Source organism: Equus przewalskii, chromosome 14 (genome assembly GCF_037783145.1).
Source record: "Equus przewalskii isolate Varuska chromosome 14, EquPr2, whole genome shotgun sequence".
In the NCBI taxonomy this organism is placed as follows: Eukaryota; Metazoa; Chordata; class Mammalia; order Perissodactyla; family Equidae; genus Equus; species Equus przewalskii.
The window spans coordinates 51510451-51532589 of NC_091844.1; the positions used below are offsets into that span (position 1 = coordinate 51510451).

The following is a 22139-nucleotide window of genomic DNA, read 5'->3' on the forward strand; positions in this document are numbered from 1 at the left end:
AGATGCCTTGTTTTAAAAAACCTAATTTCCAACCTGGGGGTTCACAGCTCACAAGCTCTGAAGGGCCCTTCCGTTAGAGGACACCCCACACCACCCCATGTGGACAGCTCCCCCACACCTAGTTTCTGCTTGTCCTGCCTACCCCTCCTCCATCGCCCTCAGACCAGATGAAGCCATCCTGCATCTCACCTCCTCCTGGACCACCCAACCACACCTCCTTCACTGATCCTCCAAAGCCCACGTGTGTGTATATACATGAGCATGTGTGTGTGCGTGTGTGTGTGTGCATGCCTGTGTGTGTTTGCCTCATCTCAGGGCAGAGGAAATGGGTCTTGTGAAAAAATCTAAAGAGCATTCCATGCGTGCTTTTTCCAGCACACCTTACCCACTCTGCTTTATTTTCCATGGCACTCAAACTCTGACACCAGGATATTTTCATAGTTAGTTAATTTATTGCCCACCTCCCTCACTAGAATGTATGGTCCACGAGGGCAGGGACTAATCTCCGTTTTGTCTGCTGCTGCGTCTCTGGCATCCAGAACATGGCCTGGCACAAAACAGTTGTGTGAATGAGTGAATTCCTTCTGCAGGCACTTACCTCTGTGAGTTACTCTCATCTTACAGGTGAGGAAACTGAGGCTCAAAGGGATTAGGCGATTTGCCCAGGGCCCTCAGCCAATGAGTGGTAGAGCCGGAACCTGAATCCAGGCCTTCTGCCTTGAAAGCACACGCTCCCTCCACTCCCTTACATCAGTCACAGAACACAGCACAGTGCTGCTCAATGCATACTACTGGCTTGCTGATAATCACCTTTTGCAATCCCAGAAGAGGTAGGTGGGGACTCCTTAGCTCAGTCCCTATTCCTTTGGGAGCAGGCTCCAGGCCCCCAAATGCAGCCTTGTGCACCAGACCCAAACCTAATGAGTGAGCCTCACCCCTCTGCGGGGAAGCAAATCCGAGAACCCGACTTCAGGGACATCCCTGGGAGGCTGAGCTCAACGAGGACCTAGTGGCCTGTGCCTGAGCCCCAGCCCTACCCCACAGGGTGGAGGAAGGCCCTGGAGCTTACCATTGACTCACTGATGAGCAGCAGCAGGAGGGCTTCCTCAATGTTGTCCTTAGGGCAGTAGAGGCTGAAAGACACAAGCACAGGGCCCTCAAGAAGTAGCACAGCACCAGACACACTGGCCCTTCTGCCCTGGAGTCACACCAGCCCTGGTAAGGTGACCCTCTCCTGCATAATTCACAGGCACTGGATACCACCTGCAGCTCTTTATCGTGTCTCAGAGTTTTGGGCCTGAAAGGCTGCGGTGGGTGGGAAGCCGGAAATACTGCAGATGCTCCAGGGATGGAAATGGCTCTTCCAGCACCCAGTGCTGAGTGAAGCACCGGGACCAGGAGCAGGGAAGAGAGAGAAAGAAGCTCTGCTGGGCCCGTCCCAGACCCCACCTTCAATTATTGGCACTAACAAGAGAGAAGGTGTATTAAGACTATTAGGAAGGCAGGTACTCCCCAAATAATTTGTGCGGCCTTTGGAACCCTTATAGGATCCTCCCCGCAACCCTCTCCCCGAGACCTGCCTTCTCTAGTCTATTACCAAAGAGCCTGCCCGGCAGTGACCTGTGGTGGCTGGAGGAGAGCGCGGGGCAGAGAGAGGGGCCCCAGCAGGATGGAACCCTGGGTGTGGCGTGAGACTGGTGTGATCCGGCAGAACTTACTTGTCTCCTTCGTAGAGGTGAGGTTTCCGCAGGGCCTGCGTGATGAAGGAATTCTCCTCCTTGCTCATGAACTCAGGCAGTGGGTGGGACAGGGGGCTCCAGTAGCACTCCTCACTCAGGGAGTGCAGCAGGACCCCTGCCAGGTGCTTGGCGGCCATCTGGCAGAGAGGGAGGAACTCAGACCCAGGCACACGTCGGCTCTCCCCTGATATGGCCTAGAGTGCCTTGCACTCCCCACCCAGCCTAGTCTGCCTGCCTGACAATGTGCTGCCCCTCCAGGGGGCCCACCACCCCACTCCCAAGGAGCCCCCTCACTTCTCCATGTCTCCAGCACTGAGCCTACCCGACCCCTTCTGTTGGCCTTTGATGGCTCCTACTTAATCCTTTATCCTCTCCCCTCTCCCAGACAAGAGGTGCCTTTCCTCCTTCTTCTGACCCCGTGGAGCCCAGCACAGCTCTGAGGATTCAGAGGCCCTTGCAGAGCACCAAGCCATAGGCACAGGCAGCTCTCTACCAGGTATCTTTCTGATATTTGACCAAATATTCTAGACTGAGAAGCAGCTGTGGTTCTGATTGGGGGTGAATGAAAGCCTAAGAAGGCAGGCCGGAATCGGGGCAGGAAAGCAGAGTCAAGGGTATTTACTAAGATCATAAACGAATCCCTAAGAAGTAGCACACCACTTTGCTAGGAAAGAATGGCTGTAGTTTTCAACATGATCTAACGCTAGGGGCTGTCTGCAGGGCTGTGATGAGAAAGATGCTGAGGATGCTTCCTAGGCTTAGTGGGAAAGATGCTGAGACGGATTAACAATGTCTACCATGAGCATGGATGGGCAGAGTAGAAGCTTGCATGCAGTACATTGCCATCCCTGATGCAGGGGCTGCCTGCTGGGACCTCCGTTGTCTCCCACTGAAATCGACCCCTGAATAAACCAACCACAGCCAGCACCCAGCCCTGGGGCCTCCCGTGTGTTACCACTTTGAAGTTCTGAGTTGCTTTGGTCTCCACCGTCCGTAGGACCTCCCGGAGCTCTCTCATGCCTTTCACGATGTTCCTATTGGGAACACAGCAGAACCAGGGTCTTTACCAGCCTGGTTCCCACGAAGACATCCTCATCTAACCTGCAGACACTAGGAGAAGCCTGTCTGACTTTTACTTGAAAACATTCCACAATTGGAATGAAATGAAAGGTCAGAGCTGTAACACCAGGACCTCAGAGGGCCAGGACATCACCCATCAAAGAACAGAAGAATCCTTTCCCCGCAACGTCTCCCGGAAACTCAGGCTTCCAGTCGCCACCAGAAGGGAAATAAGATTGAGTATTTCAAACACGATGTTATCTTGGTTTAACAGACCTGGGCTGGGGTCAGACTTTCTGACCTGAGTCGGCCTCAAATTCTCCATCTGCATCTACCACATCTAGTCAAGACTAGAATCCAGCCTCACCTCTTGGTCCCTTCCACCAGAGCCCTAGATGGGCCTGCATCACTGGGCCTGGATGACCACATGACAGTCTCACCCCCCTCCAGTCAGCCCTCTGCACCTTGAAGTAGTTTTCAAACTTTTTAAAGTGTGACCCATAGTAAGAAATACATTGGACACTGCAACCCAGTATACACATCCACCCTCCTTATATAAAGCTGAAGTTTCTTGACGCATTACCGATCTCACTACGTGCAGTCCACTCTGATATTTTCTATTTGATGTCTCCCCTTATTCCTCTTTTTTAAAATGCTGGTTGTAGCCCTCAGCCCTCTAAGCAGACCTTGTAACCCACTGACGGCTTGTGGCCTGCAGATTGAAAAACTGCTCCCACTGCCCCTTGAGGAGTCTATCCGACATGCAAAAGTCATCTTGTTCCTCCCCAGGGCGGCCCCTTTATCGTCGGTGGCCCCAGGGCTTACAGAATCCAGTCTAGGCCCTCACTAGGGTGTCCTGGGGCTAGCGAATCTGCCCCTTGCCTCCCTCCCATCTCAGCTCCCACCACTCAAGTCCTTTCTGAACAACTCACCACAGTTCCCTATGTCAAAGCTTGGCACAGGCTTCTCCCATGCCTTAAACAGCCTTTCCCCTATTCATCCTTCAAAACTCCTTCCAACATCACTTCCTCCTTGCAGCCTTCCCAGACCCCTCCCCATGCCCACCCCTACTAACCGTGTAGCTCTTATACCCTGTTAATTCCTCTTCTGAAGCAAGCACGACACTGTGTGGTCATTTCCTGTTTACAGGCTGACCCTTCATGTTCTGTGTGTCCCCCTGAGGGCAGGGCTCCTGACTTGTTCCTGAAGCTCAGCCCCAGCACAGCTCCTGGCACATGGCTTCTGCTGGGCAAATGTCAGAGGACTGCCTTTCTTATTTGCTCTGGGGGTTCCCCGGATTATAGTACACAAGGGAAAGCAGAGGCTGCCGGGCCAGTAAATTTAGAAATGAAAGATCAGAGAGAGTGAAAAGCCAAAGCTGGCCACAGGAAAGCCACATGAGCCCACCCTGCAACATTCATGCACAAAACAGACTCCTGAGGGCATTGGGACCTGGAGCTGTAAAAGGACAGGTTTGTAGATCAAGTCCCTGCCTTCTGGGAACCTTTCGTTTCAGACAAGCAAGCCCCAGACATGCAAACTACCAATATTATAAACACAGACCCTTGTTTGTAGGGCTGAGAATGGAGACAAACACTCCCGGGACAGAGTCAGAGCCCGAACGACCTTCCCTAGTCTACCCAGAGCTTCTGAAGAGCTGGGAGGGGCAAGCAAGACAGGGCACCAAAGCACCCTTAGAGACGGCTCAAGTCTGCGCACTGCGACTGACGGGCACGTGGCCAGGGAGGCTGGCTCACCTCTGTGGGCCACACATGGTCTCCTGCTCTGTAAAATCAGGCCTTCAGTTGGGATCAGTGTCTCCCAGACTTCTGTCATCTGCACACCACATTTACAATGTTTGCTACTAGCTGCACACCATCAGTGTTATTATTTAGGTAACTTTTCTTTATATCTTCTCTCTTTTTACTTCAGTAGATATCTCACCTTAATCAAAAATACCTGAGATTATGGATTTGGCGTGCTGGTTTTCTTTTTGCCAATAGATATTAAATACAGAAGTACATTTAAAAAGTTATCTGCATATCACTGAAAACCACCCTGTGTATCACTAGAGATACTCACCCCACACTCTGAGAAACAATAGTTTAGATAGAAGGTTCTCAAAGTGTGGTCCTTGGACCAGCAGCATCAGCATCCTGGGAACTTACTAGAAATGCAAATCCTGAGGCCCCCCACTCCAGACCTGTTGAATCAGAAACTCTGGGGTGGAGCCCAGCAATCCAGGATTTCTCAAATTTCCAGAGGGTTCCAATGGACACTCAAGATGACTGGTTTGGATGATCCTGTGTCTTCTAGTTCTCCTATGCTAAGAAGCCAGGTTCCACAGGGACAACCTGACACGGAAACCCCAGCTTTGCAGACAGATCCTAAATCTGTCATCTTGGGAAGCAAGGCAGTCTCTGAGTCCTAGTCTCCCCGTCTGTAGGAGGAGGACTCCTCATTGGCTCATAGTGCTGTCAGGAAGACAAATGTACAAGAAGCCCCAAGCACCTCCAGGTGTGTAGTAGAGGCTCACTAAATATTAGTTATTTTCCATTCCCCTTCTAATTCAGGTCTTGAAGATCATATTATTTACCTTAATTTGCCACATTATTTACATGGAAGGTCAAGAGCTAACGAGTAGGGGGAGGGACAAAGTCTGTGAGGGGATCCTTCAGCCTCGTGCCCATCTTTCTTCTTCCATCATTCTCTACCCCCACAGGGGACATAAGAACAGGATTCAAGAGGAAGATAGGCACGGATGTTAACTCAGGGCCAATCTTCCTCAGCAAAATAAAAAAAAAAGAAAGAAAGAAAGAAAAGAGGAAGATTGGTAGCAGATGGTAGCTCAGGGCTAATCTTCCAAAAAAAAAAAAAAGTACTAGCAAGAACAGGATTCCCTAGTAGACAAACCACACCCGGGGACAGGCTGGGAGCCCCGCAAGCCCGAGTAGGAAGAGTCTGCAGCAGAGGCCCTTCAGTCCCACTGAAGGCCCCGCCTTAGAAAAGAACCCAGAGTTGGGTAGCAGGCCATAGGCCATAGGCCAGCCAGCTGAGGGGAGAGCCCGGCACCAGCCACTTCCAGGAGAGAGGAAAAAGACACAGACAGAACGGGCTCCCAGCAGAGGAAATGGCTGGCTCTGGGAACTCACCTGCAGCAGAGCTCTGCCGCAGCAGCTGGGCCAATGGCCACAGGATGAGGCGGGGCTACTCCACGGCCCTATGGCCCAGAGGAAGCTGGTGGCTCCCGGCACCTATGGGTGACTTTCCACTCTGTGGGCTACCTGCCAGCTTCCTCCCTGGCAGCCTGGACCAGGAACCAAGCTGCAGCCATGAGGGGCTGTGGCCTTTCTTCCCACTGTAGCACACAGACTGTCCTCTCTCCGCCCGAAGTCTCTACACCATCAACTCTGGAAGAGCCTCCCACCCCAGCAGCCCCAGCATCACCTGGGGACTTGGGAGAAGCGCAGACTCTCAGAGACCCTGCTTGCGCCAATACACACACACAATTAAGGAATCAGAACTGCATTTTAACAAGATCCTATGCCCAAAAAGTTGTGTATTTTTACTATTTTCAAATCTATAAGGGATTTTGGTAGCTAAATAAGCTCCCAGGAATTCATTAGCAAAGTAAATAATCACCCTTAGGCATCTTTTGGGCAAATCTCAATTTTTATTGAATGCCCATAAAGAGAAAAACCAACACAGAGGTTCCAGTGTCCAGGGCTGTACAAGGAGAGATTCGGGGTCCCAGCTGGAGCTGACCTGTTCTGAGATGTTGGGAACACCCCTCTACCTCAGCTTGCCCCCCTGGGAAATGGAAACCAGACGGGGTGTCTCACACCAGCCTGAGCAATCCTGCCCCAGGTCTAAGGCTGCCCCTGCCAGGTAGAGTTACGGCTTTTCCGAGCCCTGTGAGAGGCCAGCTGAAAGATCTCTTTGTTCTGGTCTCTCACACTGACCTTCCTGAGCAAAGCTGCCACTGTTAACAATATTCAAACAGGGCCTCAGACAAACCCTGGCCCAGAGTCAGGCTGCGTGTGGAGAAGCCAGGAGGCCGTTGACTCCAACTCAAGTACAGCCTGGCTGGCCAGGCGCAGAAAGAACGAGGAGGTGTGCGAGCCAGGATGGGTCAAGGAAAGCAGCTCGCCTCAGGAGGCCTCCAGGTGGGATGTGCAGGGAGGTGGCACGCTCCTCAGGTCCCCTAGTCAGCAGCTGGCAGCCATGGAGATTTGTCAAAGTGCTTCGGCTCATTCAGTTCTCGCAGCTTCTAATGAGGTTGGTGAGGCCAGCTTTGTTCACCCAGGTACCAGCACAAGGCTGGGCATATAGAAGGCACTCAAGAAGTCATTGTGGAATGAATAAACCGCCATTTCCAACGGGAAGATGAAAGCCTGGCAGACTTTGTGATGGCATGCCTGCCCAGGCCATCAATCACCCAAGGGGAGGTGGGCTTACGGCAGGCACCAAGGAGTTCCAATTTTACTCTCTTTTAACTAAAAAGGCTCCAGAGAAAGACACCTGTTTTGGGACCTGGCACGGCTACACGTTTCTTTCCTGGCCATTTGAACTCTAAGACTCCCAGGACTCAACTGACCAAGGCCTTACAAAGTGCCTAGTGCCGGCAGTCCTTGTCCTCAACAGGAATCTGATAGACACTGGTGGAACGAACTAAGAGACCGAATGAGTGAATGAATATCTTACTCATGGCTCTGCACAGAAGGTCTGTTAAATTAGGCCACACTCTTGATTTAATCAGAGCTTAGAAAGTGTTCTGTACACAGTAAGTGCTCAAGACATTTTTTTTTGCTGGGGGAGGGGTTTGGTTTGACTTGAACAGAGAATGAGAAACTGCATGGAATTTATGGCTGAATGGAACCTAAACAGACACTGGTGCCTACAACCCTGACCAGAAGTCCCCGTTCCAGGGCTGGCACTGCGAAACGTGAATGAGAGGTTTCCGGTCAAAGACCCAGAAGAGCACAGCCAGTTGGCAGATTCCAACAGCTGGAGGGTTGAATCAGGAGTCAAGGTCAGGTGAAGTTCAAATGGTTATCAAGCTGTCCGCTGCTGCCATAGACCCACGTCACCAGTTTCAAAAACTAAAGCTCTTCCTCTTCACCCCCAGCCGCAGAAAAAGGCTGTGACACTTCCCCTGTGGGGCACCGGGGATGTCCAGGCAAGGGGATCTTTCCTTTCCAGTGAGGTGGACAACATGTGGTACGGGCAGTAGGTACCAATAATAAATAAAGGCTGTGCATTAAGAGAGGCTAGGAGGGGCCCCAATGGGCCTCAGAGGTCTCCCTGTGTGCCAAAGCATGACACAGACCACCAGGAGGATCTCCTGGACTTCGCTGCTGGGTGATTCCGGCCCCTGAATCCCCCTTAAGGCAACCTGTCCCCTGTCCTCCCCCAGCACTGCAGATACGGGGCGGCTGCTGAGGATAAGACAAAATTACTGCTGAGTGAACACACCCACCACAGGTCATACGAAACAGCAGGCTGGGTTTTCTAAGGCCCCTCCTCATTCAACAGAGCCCCCCCAGCATTGCCGCCTGCAACCTGGCTGCCTTTGCTGCCTCCCCGACTCGGCACCAAGCTGGTAAGGTAGAGGGCATGTGCACACACACACAGAGCAGAAAGGGAGAGTGCTTTCACAAGGCTGAACAAGCTGCCAAGCCCTGGGAAACTCCCTTAGGAGATACACATGCTCCCTTCTCTATTGTTTGGTTTTGGTACAATGAGCACATATTGTTTTAGTAATTAAGAATATTTTTTTTTTTATGCCCAAAACATACAGCCCACCTGGTTCAAAACACGTGGCCCAAGCTCACTCCCAGCCCTGAGCCAGCAACGGGCTCTGCCAGGCCTGGGCAGGAGGAAAGGAAAAAACCACCCCAAAGAGAAATGGCCCCTTGCCCACTCCAGGGGGAGGAGCCGAGTCGGCTCACATTCTTGTTCTTGGGAGATGCCCAGAGACTCAGTCTCAGTGAGGTCAGGGCCACCGACGGGACAGTCAGCTTCCCTGGCATTGCATCACTCCCTGCTCCCCGCTCCCCTTACTGCCTTACTCCTGGAGCTGCTTGGTGCAAAGGAGAACCAACCCTCCTCCACAGCCAGGACCCCGGGCCCAGCTGCCATTGCCCACCCAAGAACACGTCAGAAAGGCGCCCCCTCCTGGCGGCTGGCGGCCGCAGAACTGCCTGGGTGGAGGCTCCGACCAGAGTCCGTGGCTGCCCTCTGGTGGCAGCCAGGGGGAGCAAACCCCAGGCATCCCAGGCCCCAGCCCTTTGGGAGGGGGCCTCCCGATTCCTGACCGACCTTTCAGGCTAGCAATTTCAGTTCCAGGTCAATCAGAAACCCTGGCATCAGCCACAGAGCAAGGGGCAGGAGTCATCGGGGGGAATTCACTGCTGGATCAATAGGGCAAGGCCCTGGAAAAAATTAATGTCCCCTTGACACACCGAATGAATAACTGGGCAGAGGTTTCGGGCTTTGCCAGCACGAGGGAGGCCCAGGCTTCACTGAAGCTCAGAAGCAAAGGAGAAGAGCTGTCCAGAAGTAAGCAAACGCCACCCACTTTACACAGTGGAGAACACCACGCCCCTTAAATCATGTCAAATTCTCAAGTGGAGAGATGAGGCTGGACCCTGCAAGCAGGCAGTGCTTGTGGCCATCTGGCCCCAGGGACAGAGCGCTCTATTCTCAGCAGGGGCTCCTCAGGTGCCTCTGGAGCCTGGTCCACCCCAGGCCCACAGGGGCATGAGCTCTGGCTCTCAGACTCTGGCCGGGAAGCAGGTCCTACCATCTCTCCCCATTCCCTGGGCCCTAAGGAACCCCTTCTTACACCCGAACAGCACCTCAGCCCCTGGCTCCACGCCACCTGGACTCCGGGATGAACTGTCTCCTGCGAGCCCACCCTGTCCCAGGCAGCACCCCCACCTCCCTGCCTTCCCTTCCTCCCTACACTGAATACTGTCTGAACATCTACACTTGGCTCCTTCACTGTCTGCTGGGATGTAACCTCCACAAGGAGGGACCTCATCTGTTCCCAGCTCCAAGCCCCGGAGCAGGGCGGGGCGCCTGGCTCACAGTGGGCTCTCAGAGTGAAAGGAAGTGCTGGGCTGTTCTCCGGGCTGTTTCACCTCAGCCCCATTCCCCCTCTGAACATGAGGGAGGGTTTCCCTCTTCCCCAACACCCCAAGAGCCCAGGGGAGTGGTGGTGAGTTTAACCAGCAGGAAATGGCTCCGGGGCTCTGAGAAGACTTTTCAGAGCCGTCCTAGGGAAGACGACCCGATGTCAGGTCCCCCTGATCTGCTTCTTACATCTTAGGCTAAGACAACAGTTCTCAACTGGGGGCAATTTTGGTCCCCAGGACATTTGTCAATGTCTGGAGACACTTTTGGTTGTCACACTTGGGGGCAGTAGGAGCTACTGGCATCTAGAGGATGGAGGCCAGGGAAGTCGCTAAAACCTACGAGGTACAGGACAGGCCCCCACAACAAAGGGTGTCTGTCTCAAAATGTCAACAGTGCTGAGGTTGAAAAACCCTGGGCTAAGGTGACTTTATATATTGTTTAACTTTCTAACCACAAATGTACAAGAAAAATACTGGAACTGGTGATTCACCTAGGAAGATGTAACTCTGACCTGAAGACATAATGTGTAATGACAAGAACTCATTGACAGGGACCCACTGTGGGCGGGTGTACAGTGGGCCCGGGACTGTGCAATGAGCATGACCTCGGGCTGTGGGGCTTGACAGACCCAGTTCAGCACAGGTTTGCTGGCCATAGTACCGGTTAGCCCCGTGACTTTGGGCAAGTTCTTCAGTAAAATGAGAATGTTGGTTCCTACTCCACAGGATTACATGTAAAGGCATTAGCATTCCGCCTGGCACCCAGCAAGTATTCAACAAATATTAGCTACTACTAAGAGGAAAGGTGTAAAGAAACTGTTTAAAGCCCAACCAGGCACACAGGGCTATAGCCCTGCTTTACATATCTGTCACAGCCGGGGCCACCTCTGGGCTGGATGTGGCCACAGGGAACCGAGAGAGGGGCTGAGTGGCTGCCACGTGTGCTGGGACTGCTGCTCACACTGAGGCTTTCAAATGTTTGGGCCGTTTGCTTGGAAAGAAATGATGATTCAATTTCCATTCCTCTCTATCTGGGAGGCCAGACGGGGAGGCGGGGAGAGGAGTCAGCATCCTGGCTTCAGGAGGAAAAGAGGATGAAGGGAGGGGAGCAGAGTGAGAGGAACAGAAAAGTAACTGAAATTACTTGGACTTTCCCGAAGGGGTGATGGCCGGTTAATGCCTCTGCCCACCATTGGCACCACCACCATACACACACACACACACATACACAGCCTGAGTGTGCAGAATGCAGACAGGGGAGGAGAAAGGCCCCCTCTGGGGGGAAGTGGGACCAGGTTCAGGAAGAGGAGCCCCCCTGTGAGAATGGTGACTTGTCACAGAGGGACAAAGAGTGCCCTGAGTCAGCACACCAAGGATCAGCCCAACCACATCGGGGCCCTGTCCTTCTCTCACACCCCACAGGCTGCCCAAGCTGCCCTTCTATACTCCGAAAACTGGAAACGGCATGGGTTTCCAGGCCACTCAGATCTGAAGCTGGAATCCCAGTGGATGAGGTCTGGCAAGTTACTCAACCTCTTTGAGCCTCGTCCCCTCCCTAGTGAATTGGGGTCCCACGACCTCCTTTGCATAGCATTGTGCACTGAGCACATGGTCCAGCCCGGCACACAGCAGGTGCTCAATAACCACTGGTCATCTCCCTCCTTCCCTCCTGGCTGTCCTTGACGTTCACCTTAGCTTCATCGCACCTGCAGAAAATGTGTGGGGAAGGGAGCAGACAGCCCTGAGGGGTGGAGGTAGGGGGAGCTCAGTGGAGAGGGAGTTCACAGCAACGTCTCCCGTGCTGAGCTCTGTACTCAAGCGTCTCTGCATTCCCTCCCTCTCCTTGGACCCTCACCGTCCCCTCCCCCATCTGCCATGCAGGACAAACAGAGCCTCCTGTTACAGAGCAGGGGCAGAGGAAGAACTTGCTCAGGGTCGCTGAGTGGCCTCCCACTCCCAGGCCCTGCCCTCATGGCCTCCAGGTGGTGAGGGCACCTACGAATTCTTCAAACCACTTATGACGCACAAGCACACTCACACCAAGGATCAGCCCCAACGTCACCGGGGCCCATCCTTCTCCCACACGCCTTGCAGGCTGCACAGGCTGCCCTTCCACACTCAGGCGAACAAATGCTAGGCTGGGAGCATTTGGAGATGTGGAGCAGGGTTGTAGGCAATGTAGCCTAGTGGTCAACAGCATCAGACGGGACCTGTACACATAATCCTGGCTCCACCCAGAACAAGTCACTTATGTTCTCTGTGCCTCAGCTCCCCATCTGTAAAATGGGGATGCTAACTAACAACAGCACCTACTGCAGAGGGCTGTTGGGAGGACTAAACACACGTGCAAGCAAAGCACTTAAGTGCCTGGCACAAATTCAGCACTTTTAAGCGGCACCTATTAGTACAGTATTAGTTAAATAAATGAATGAAGGGGACGGAGCACTGAAATTAGAATTGTCCCCTTCCCACAAAATCTACTCCACGGGCTCCCACACAGAAGGAGAGCACCTCCTCTCCTACAAGAGGTTGGGAGGGAGGACTTCTTAAACATAGAGCGGGCGTCAGCAAACTCTTCTGTAAAGGGCTAAAGAGTAAATATTTTAGGATTTGCCGTACATGGTCTCAGTCACAACTACTCAGCTCTCAGGGTGAGAACAGGTGCAGCTCTGTTCCAATAAAACTTTATTTGCACAGACAGGGTGCGGCCGACCCCTGCTGCAGAGGCTCAGCTTCCGCAGGTTCACCCTGGGCTTCACGGTGTGGACAAGCCTCTGGGGAACAAGCCTTGCCCCTTCTTCTAACCTCTGCAGGCAGCGGCTGAGGCTGGCATCTCTTCAGGACCCTCATTCATCCCAGAGAGCTCACAACTGCAGATGGAGGGGTTCCCCAGGGGGAGGAGGCAGAGCCAAGGCAAGGGCAGTCACCGGCTAGAGAGCAGCAGCCTGGTGGCAGCTGCCTCACCAACAAAAACAGGAACCAGCCCGCTGGGCCACCGTCTCTCTGAAACTGAAGTTCAGCAACCGAAAAAGAACAAAAAAAAGCAGATGGTGGAACTGGAGCAGAGGCAGGATGCTCCCCAGAGTCCCTGTGACATCCCCCAGGCCCCCCCTCTATGGCCACAGGGTGGCCTGGGGAGCCCGGGCTCCAGAGCCAGCCCCACTTTTGTGGGGTGAGCCACCTGGGCTCTCTGGGCGTCTTGATCCACATGTCCCAAACAAGGACACCAGTGCCTCCTTGGCCCAGCACTTGAGAAATAAAGAAGGAAACAAAACAAAAGGTATCAAGTTCAAGCTTGGACCAGCAGCCTGTCCAGCTGTGGACTGCCACAAAAAATAGAAATAAATGATAATAATGCCTTTCATTTTCTTTTTTTTTCAACCAAAGAAACTTTTCTTTTTAAGATCGCCCTGAACTAACACCTGTTGCCAGTCTTCCTCTTTTATTTTTTCTTCCCTAAATTCCCAGTACATAGTTGTATATCCTAGTTTAAGTCTTTCTAGTTCTGCTATGTGGGACGCCGCCACCGCATGGCTTGATGAGCGGTGTGTCGGTCTGCACCCAGGATCTGAACCAGCGAACCCTGGGCCACCAAACTGGAGAGTGCGAACTTAACCACTACACTGCCAGGCCACCGCCCCCCCAGCCCCCCACCCCTCGCTTTCGATTTTCTAAGCAGCTGTGATGAATCGGGCGCCGTGGTGGGTGTTCAAGTCTGAGGAGAGAGTAGGGAGACAGCCTGTTCCTGGCTGGGACCTTCCTCCACCTGTTCTTACCATGTGTGCGATGCCTCCACCTCCTCTAACAGCCGGGCCTGCCCACCTACAGCCATCTCCATCACCTCTGCCTCCTGGGAGTGGCCTCGCCATGGCGTGCTCCGAATCCCGGACAAGCAACTCCACCTCACTCTCTTGCAGGCAGTTGAGGACGGAAGCTCAGGGCTTCCAACACCCCAAAAGAGATGGAGCTCTGATGGGACAGGGCTGCTGGCTGGACAGGGATGGCTGCTGGATGGAGAAGCCACCTGGGCCAGAACCTCGAGTTCCAGTCCAACTGCTTCCCTCGGGGGCCCAGAGCACTGGTTCCCGAAAAGTGGTCCCTCAGAGACCCACCTCCAAACAAGGGCTCCACGTCAAACCAAATCAGAAACTTTATATGTCTTTGCCTCCTCCTGGAAATGCACTACTTTCATTCACGCTCCTTCGAGTTCCTGTTCTGGAGGGGGGGAGTCTTTAACCAACTGTTGCCCAAACTTATTCGGCCATGGACCCTCCTGCAGATGCTCATCCTAGAACCTGGGCCTCCTCCTACCTTGTCCTCCTCTCCCAGACTCCTCCTTCCTCTGGGAATCTCCCCTTCCTCAGGGCTCAGCTCAAGGCCAATGTCCCCATCATAGGACCCACCTAGCCCTGAGCCAACCTGCAGGAGTGGGCTTGGCCACCTTCCCCTTGACCCCCACCGCGAGCACCATCATGGGGAAGAGAGATGAGCAGGAACAGGCAAGAGGCTCACAGCCCAGCCCTGAGCGGAACGAGCAGGCTGCCAAGCAGCATCCTTACAGGATACTATTTATTGTTGCTGTTTAAAAAGGAAAGGAAAAAATACACCTGTATATCTTTACATAGAAAAACATCAAAGATACATCAAAATTATCTAGAGCACAGGGTATGTAATTTTTTTCTGTAAAGGACCAGATCGTAAACATTTTGGGCTTAGAGTCACATAACTCTGCAGTTTGCTCTGAAGCAGTTGTAAAAATAGACGATACCTAAACGAGTGGGCAAGCTGTGTTCCAAGAAAATTTTATTTACAAAAGCAGGCCGCTGGCCAAGTCAGAATTTGCCAAACCTTGATATAAAAATTGAATGTGTGATTTTTATTTTCCTATTTTATATTTTTATGTATTTTCCAAAGTTTCTACTATAAACATTACTATTACATTATTTATGTAAACTGGGAGGGGGAAGGGATCAATAAATTATATATTTTTTAAAGGAGCAAATGGTTCTTAAAACATGAAAATATATTAACCTCACTCTTGAGAAAAATGCAAATTTAAAATGACACTGAGATGTCATATTTCACCAATCAAGATCGATAAAACATCAAAACACTTGCACTATGTTGCGAGGGTTTATGAAGCAGCCTCTCTCACATCCTGGTGGAACAGAAGTTGGCACAGCCTCTACAAGACCCAAGTTGGCCATCTCCATTAAAACAAGCTTTTGACCCAGAACTTCCCTGTCTAGGGAATCACCCTACAGACTCCCACTGTGAAACAACACACAGGCATGGTTCTCTTCTGGACTCAGGGCCACTGAAAAGAGCTCGAGTCTGGAAAAGACCTAACTGTCTATCGGTTGAGAACTGATTAAACAAATTAAACAAGAACTGTGCCATAGGATACTACGGAATATTACGCAGTGCTGTAAAGGAAAGGCAGCTCTGGTGTGGAATAATCTCCAAGAGACGTATTTTAAATAAAAAAAGGAAAGGGGCAGAATATGTGTAGAAAAAAGGAGGAAAATAATATATGCATATAATTGCTTGTGTATACTGCTGATTATCTTAGGATGATATAGGAGACTAGTGACGCTGACTACAGAGGAACCAGAAGGTGGGCGATGGAGGCAGAAGAGAAACTCTATACTGTCTATTCTTTTGTACCTTTTTAATTTGGTACCATGTGCAAGAATCGCCTATTCAAAAAAAGAATGTTAAATTAAAGGAATGAAGGGCTGGCCCCGTGGCGGAGTGGTTAAGTCTGCATACTCTGCTTCAGTGGCCCGGGGTTTGCTGGTTCAGATCCCGAGCACAGACCTACACACCACTCAAGTCATGCTGAGGCAGCATCCCACACAGAAGAACTAGAAGGACTGACTTACAACCAGGATACACAACTGTGGGTGCTAGTACTGAGGCTTTGGGGAGAAAAAGAAAAAAAAAGAGGAAGATTAGCAACAGATGTTCGCTCAGGGCCAATCTTCTTTACCAAAAGAACAAAAAAGCATACCTTAAAATAAAAAATTAAAGAATAAAGTGAAATTTAACAAAACAAATTATACCAAAAATGAAATTTGGGCTTCAAGGGACTCTGGTCCATCAGAGCAAAGAAAGCTCCATGATCCTGACCCTGTTTCCTCACCTGTGAGGAAGAGGTAATACCTGTTTGGCTGACCCACTGCCACCTGGGAGGCTAGAGTGAGTGACAGATGTGCCAAGGCTCCAAGTGACTGGCTGCACTCAGCACATGGGAGTCCCTCCGCTTGCCCAGGATGTCCTCATGGCCCCAGCCCACAGTGTCTGCAGAGGTGGTAATGACACCGAGGTGGCAGCCGATGGGGCACAGGAATCCCCAGCCCCCACCTGCTAGTCTCTGGACTGGTAGAGGCCTTCCTGGCAGGCAGGACTGACCACTGCGGGACCACCTAAGAGCCATGGTTGCCTGCAATGCGCCCTCCTGATTGTGTGGCTTCTCCCTGCCTCACCACACCCCCCATGAGGCCCACTCCAGGCCCAGCGCCCGTACCACCACCCCCTCCTGCCCAGCTGGAAGCATGCCCTGCACTCTTCACAGAGGGAGGGTGCCCTGCTTAACTCCAAGGAGCAAAAGAGTAAGGAAGGGGTTCCGGGCACCATGGTTTTTGGGTCTGAAGGAGGCGAGTATTCGCAGGACCCTCCAGTCAATGCATCGGAATACGAGCTTTCTGCCACCTTGTCGGCAGGGACAGTCACTCCTCCAACATGAGGCCAGCCCTTTATTTTCACATCACTTCCCCTTGCATCTCATTGCTCCTTGAAAGTTGGGATAAGCAGGAAATGCCTTTTCCATTTGATTTTTGGGGAGAATGAGGCTCCAGGAAGTGAAATGACTTTACCCAAGGCCTGAGTGACAGTGACGACCCCCAGACCAGCACCCACGGCCTGCTCCCTGTCCTTCCTCTTTCCACATCATCCCCTGGGCTCCCAGACCTCTCCCTTCTAAAGATAACCACTCTCACTCCTCTTCTCAGCGGTGCTCCCTCGGCAGCTTCCTGAAGCTCGGCCCCTCCCTCGGAGAGCGCCTGGGCACACCTTGGTCTGACAAGATGTGAACCAGCCAGCACCCATGGGTCCTGAGAGGGCGCGCACGCACACACGCAGGCCAGAGAAGAGGGAGGCCAGACCTAACACAGCCCACGTCACAGCACCCCAGCCCAGAGAGAAACGTCCAGGTCCCGCCTGGCCGCCAGCGACCTACCCCTTCTTCAGGTTTGTCACATAAGCGCTCTGGAGGGCGGCTTCCAGGAAGTAGGTGAGCTCATAGTCAAGCGGGTGAGAGCCCTTCAGATGCCGTGATGTCGTGTTATTTGTTATCTGGGAAGGGGAACACAGAGAGAGCCACTGTCTCAACATCCCGAGGCATGGGGCCGGGGTGAGGGTCAGCCCAGGCAGAGGGAGCGACCCCATCAACCCCCCAAGTCCCCAGCCACCTCAGGGACCCGTGGGGCAATCCTTAGACCAAAGTCAACTTAACTTGCTTTAACTAAAATATGTCTAAAGCACTCTCCCCAGCCAAAAGCTGGAAGGTCACAGCAGCCCTCCAAGGCTGGTTTGTCTGCATTTTGTAGATGAGGAAACTGAGGCTCAGACAGTGCCTGTGTCACAAAGCTGGTGTGCACCTGGACCTCAAACTCAAGTCTGGCCAGCTGCAGATTCTAGGCTGTTTCTAGTACTTATTGGTTCACTCATTCAACAAACACTTGAATGTCTACCAGAGGCCAGGCACTGCACTGCCCCTGTCATAGGACCACGAAACATTGAACAGCCCAATGCCGGGACCCCTGGTTCCAGAAAAAGCTGAGGAACAATTACATTATTAACTGAGCTATCCTTAAGCGTCAGCTCTAAGAGGGTCTCCCAGCCCCACCACAATAGCCTGCCTTTACTGTGCCATCTCCCTTCTCTGATCCAACAAAAAAAACCAATGAGCCATCTACCTTATCTTTTGGAAATTGAAGCAGACTTGAGAGAGGTTCTTAGTTCCTCAGAGGTTGGGGCTGGGTCTTAGGAGGGAGACACAGCATTTCTGAGAATGCACAGGATTCCATGGCCTACCCTCCCTCCACCCGAGATAACCAGCTCTCGGGGACCATTTGTCTGCCCACTGCCACTGGCATTGGTTCCAGCCCCGGACATCACCACAGCTCATCACTCTAACCCCCTTTTAAGAGTCCAAAGCCAAGGCTTCTAGCTGAATGGGAGGCTAACTTTTTCATGAAACTTTCCTCCAAACCACATGCAATTCAAATGTGAAGAGCTCCTAAAACACTGCCACCTTGCAGTGATCCACGTGATCTTGGCGGAGGTCAACTTAACCCCGTCAGGTCTCCATGTGGACCTGAGAATGAACTCAAGTCCTGTTTTCGCTGAGCCCCTCCATCACGTCTCCATTCCACTTGAATCCACCCCAGCAGAGGGACTCCAGGGCAGTGACTCTCAACACAGGGCAATCTTGCCCTCCAGGGACACTGGCACTATCTGGAGGCATTTTTGGTTGTCACAATTGGGAGGAAGGGGCTGCTGTCATGTAGTGGGAAGGGGTCAGGGATGCTGCTGAACGTTTTACAATACACAGGGCAGCCCCACAACAAACAATTACCTGGCCCCAAATGTCGACAGTGCTGTGGTTGAGAACCCCTGCTTTAGGGGAACTGGCCCGGCCTGAGGAGGAATCCGAAACGGCCCTTCACAGAAACAGGCGTGAGGCCGACATCCCGGCATTCGTCTCCTGGGCTCTGTCTCTAAGCTTACGACTACTTCCCCGCTCAGGACACCAATCCTAATCCGCTCTGCCATAGCCCCTAACTCTGCCCTGCCCTGCCGTCTAACAGCTATTAAACATCTACTAAACAGAACGCCTAAGACCACCCCCAGGTTCTCCCCCACAAGTAATCAGAGCCACACTCCCAGGGTTCAAATCCCACCAATGCCACTCACTCACTGTCTGAATTCTGGGAAGCTTTGTAACTCCTCGCCAAACCTGAGTTTCCTTGCTTGTAAAATGGGAACCTCAACAGTGCCTGTTGCAGCCGGTCGTGTGAGGGCTGAACGAGAGAATGACCGAAAGTACTCAGCGCAGAGCTGCCCCCGAAGCAGGCGCTCAGGAACTGTCAGCAGTACTCTGTGGAAATGGCTGCCTGTGCTCCCCCCATTGAACTAAGAGCCCCCAGAAGGGAAGAACTGGGGCACCATCACAGTACGCTGCTGATACCTGAAACTGCTGTCGGGCAGACGGTGCACACAGGCCCCCCGAGGGGAGCTGGGAGATGAGGAGGCCAGAGAATTCCCAGACCCCTGCTGGCTGGCTCTTCGTTGGCCTCTGAAAGGCTGGGAGAATGGGTCCCAAGACCTCAGCTCCCCTAGGGGGTCCAGCAGGGGGCTTCCGGGACATCCAAGAGCAGGGAAGGGTGTCTAAGTGCAAGGAGCAGCCCCACTGCACCCTCCCCCCAAGGGAGGGTGGTGAGCACCGGTTTCACCTTTCTAAACCTCATCTATTCAACAGGGATAAACACAATACCTATTTCACAGAGTTGCTATGAGGAGCAAACAGGTGAACAGATACAAACAACACTGTCACATTTGGTCGTACAAGCTGAGCTTACCAAGGAGGTTTCCGGTCCCTCACAGATGGCGTGCACTCATCTGTTTATTAAAACTATTTTCTGGCAGGAGAGGGTCTCGTTCTAACAGAATCAGCATACTATAAGGTGTTTTCCAAACCACAGATAGAACGTGTTTGGAGGGATGGGGGAGCCTTTCTCTAATCTGCACAAGGGTCACTTAGGGGCTTAGTGGGGGCCCGTAGATACGGTGCTCAACAGAGGGCAGCTATGAACACGGCGCTGCGATGCCCAGCTCACCTTCTCCAGCTCCTGCAGGAACACCTGAGCGATCCAGGAGGCCCTCTCGAAGCAGGCGATCACCTCCTCCTCCCTCTCGGTCAGGCGGTGGCGGGAAGCGATGGAGTTGGGTAGGCGTTCCAGGGAGAGGCCTGCAGGGGGAGGAGAGCATCTCAGACCTGCCCTGCTCAGGCCCCCCAATTTCAGGCCCTTCCCACAGGCCCAGGGTGGGCTCATCTGAGGAGACCTACACTCTGGAGCAGCCAGCAGGAGGCAGAGGTCCATGGAAGGGAAGGAGGAGGCCAAGCAACGGTGGTATTAGTGGCAGCGGGGATCAAGCGGTGGGAGGACAGTGGGCACCCATGTCCCACATGAGGAATCACACTGTGGCACCCTCATGTCCAACGCCCGCCTATGCTTCCAGGCCGGCTCCTCCGGGAAGCATTCTTGACCCCCTTTCTGTTGCTAGAAGAAAACATTCATTCCCCGGGCGCTCACCATCTCTACATCATATAGTGGTGGTTTAACACAGCTCTTCTCTTCCAGTAGCAGAAAGCTCCATATGGGCAAAATGTGAGCCTTTTGCACGGCCACAATCCTGGCACACAGTAGATGCTCATGTTATGCAGCATTTTACACACACCCTTCCCATGAAACCAAACAGTAAGCTGAGTTATCTGCATGCAGGTCTTATCTGCCTGAAGTGGACATCTGCTGATTCTGCCTCCCCAGCATCAACTTCCCGTTCTTTCAGCTGCAGCACCTCACCTTCCCTTTGAGCACCCCTCCTGTAGTCTCAGTCTGCATGGTTCGGAGGGCGATGACCCCGCTCTACCTCCAGGGCAGGCACATGGCCCGGACTAGGCCAAGAAGAACCAAGCCCAGAACTTTTACATTTTCCACTGGGCTTGGTAAGCCGGTAAGAGGCCAGCCTGAAAATGTTAGGGAAAGCCTGGCTTGAAACGAAGCTACAGGGCTGGCCCGGTGGTATTGTGGTTAAGTTCATGTACTCTGCTTCAGCAGCCCAGGGTTTGCAGGTTCGGATCCTGGGTGTGGACCTACACACTGCTCATCAAGCCATGCTGTGGCAGCATTCCACATACAAAATAGGGGAAGATTGGCACAGATGTTAGCTCAGGGCCAATCTTCCTCACCAAAAAAAAAATTAAAAATGAAGCTACACAATATGAATGCAGTTGGCACGACTGAACTGTACACTTGAAAATGGTTAAGACGGTTAAACTTTTATGTTATGTGTTCTTTACAATTAAAAATTTTTTTAATTAAAATAAAGTAAAAGCATCACTCTAAAGCCAAAAAATACCCCAAACCCAAAAAAGCCGTAAGAAGCCAAGAAGGGAAAGCATTGTTATAATTATTAGAAGCAAATGCTATAAAGAAAAACAACTCTATTTTTATATCTTTTTTTAAGACAGGAAAAAGATTGAATAAACTCTTAGTCATGGAATAAAAAATGAGGCCTACACAGAGTAAAGATGAGCCATGATGGAAAAGGGCAGCTTCCTAAAGACACTGAAGTGCTACCCACTGACATTTTCCAGCACATGAGCCAATAAACACCCCCTCCAGCTGCTTTCTGGGTCAGTTTAAATCGTGTTTCTGTCACTTGTCACTCACACAGACCTGACCGGAGAGGGCTGTCCTTCTGGGCGGTCAGTTCTCACCAGGCAGAACCCAGGTCTCTCATCTTTGTGCCTCACACAGGACTTTACAGGAAGTAGGAGCTCAAAACGAATTTACTGAGGGAACTATAAGAACAGACCCCTCAGCTCTTTCCTGCCCCATGGCCCCAGCGTCCAACTGAGGACCAAGCCCTTATCATTTCAAACCTCCCTCCCCTCCCCGCTCTGATCCCCTCATTTCAGGCTTTCTCTCTTGAGTGGACGAACACAGCAGCCTCTTAACAGGTTTCTCTGCCTCCAGGCTCACTCTAGCCCATCCTGCACATGGCTCCCCGGGTGATGTCTCGAGAACTCCACCCCTAGAAACCCTCCAGGGGTCCCCACCACTATAGCGTAAGGTCCAAACTCCTGACGCTCCACGCCAGGCCCTCCAAGATGCATCCCCTGTCACCTCTCCAGCCGTGTCTCCCACCATACGCTGTAGACTGTATGTTTGTGTCCCTCCAAAATCCTTATGTGGAAATCTGGTGCCCAAGGTGACGGTATTAGGAGATGGGACCTTTGGGAGGTGATTAGGTCTTGAGGGTGGAGCCCAGAGAGATCCCTCACCCCTTCTGCCATGTGAGGACACAGGGAGAAGTCGGCAGTCTGCAACCTGGAAGGGACCCTCACCAGAAC

At 52.3% G+C, this 22139-nt stretch overlaps 1 protein-coding gene across 5 annotated transcripts in view; it reads right to left on the reverse strand.

Moving 5' to 3' along the window:
* TTC7A (tetratricopeptide repeat domain 7A) overlaps positions 1–22139 on the reverse strand; it is a 121354-nt gene that overhangs the window by 72314 nt on the left and 26901 nt on the right. For all 5 annotated transcript variants that reach the window (XM_070572746.1, XM_070572748.1, XM_070572747.1 and 2 more), the window contains 5 exons: positions 19840–19970; positions 17178–17293; positions 2695–2773; positions 1719–1876; positions 1070–1133 (listed from right to left, as the gene is read on the reverse strand). In XM_070572746.1, the coding sequence (XP_070428847.1) occupies positions 1070–1133; positions 1719–1876; positions 2695–2773; positions 17178–17293; positions 19840–19970 (548 nt within the window). The remainder of the gene's footprint in view (positions 1–1069; positions 1134–1718; positions 1877–2694; positions 2774–17177; positions 17294–19839; positions 19971–22139) is intronic.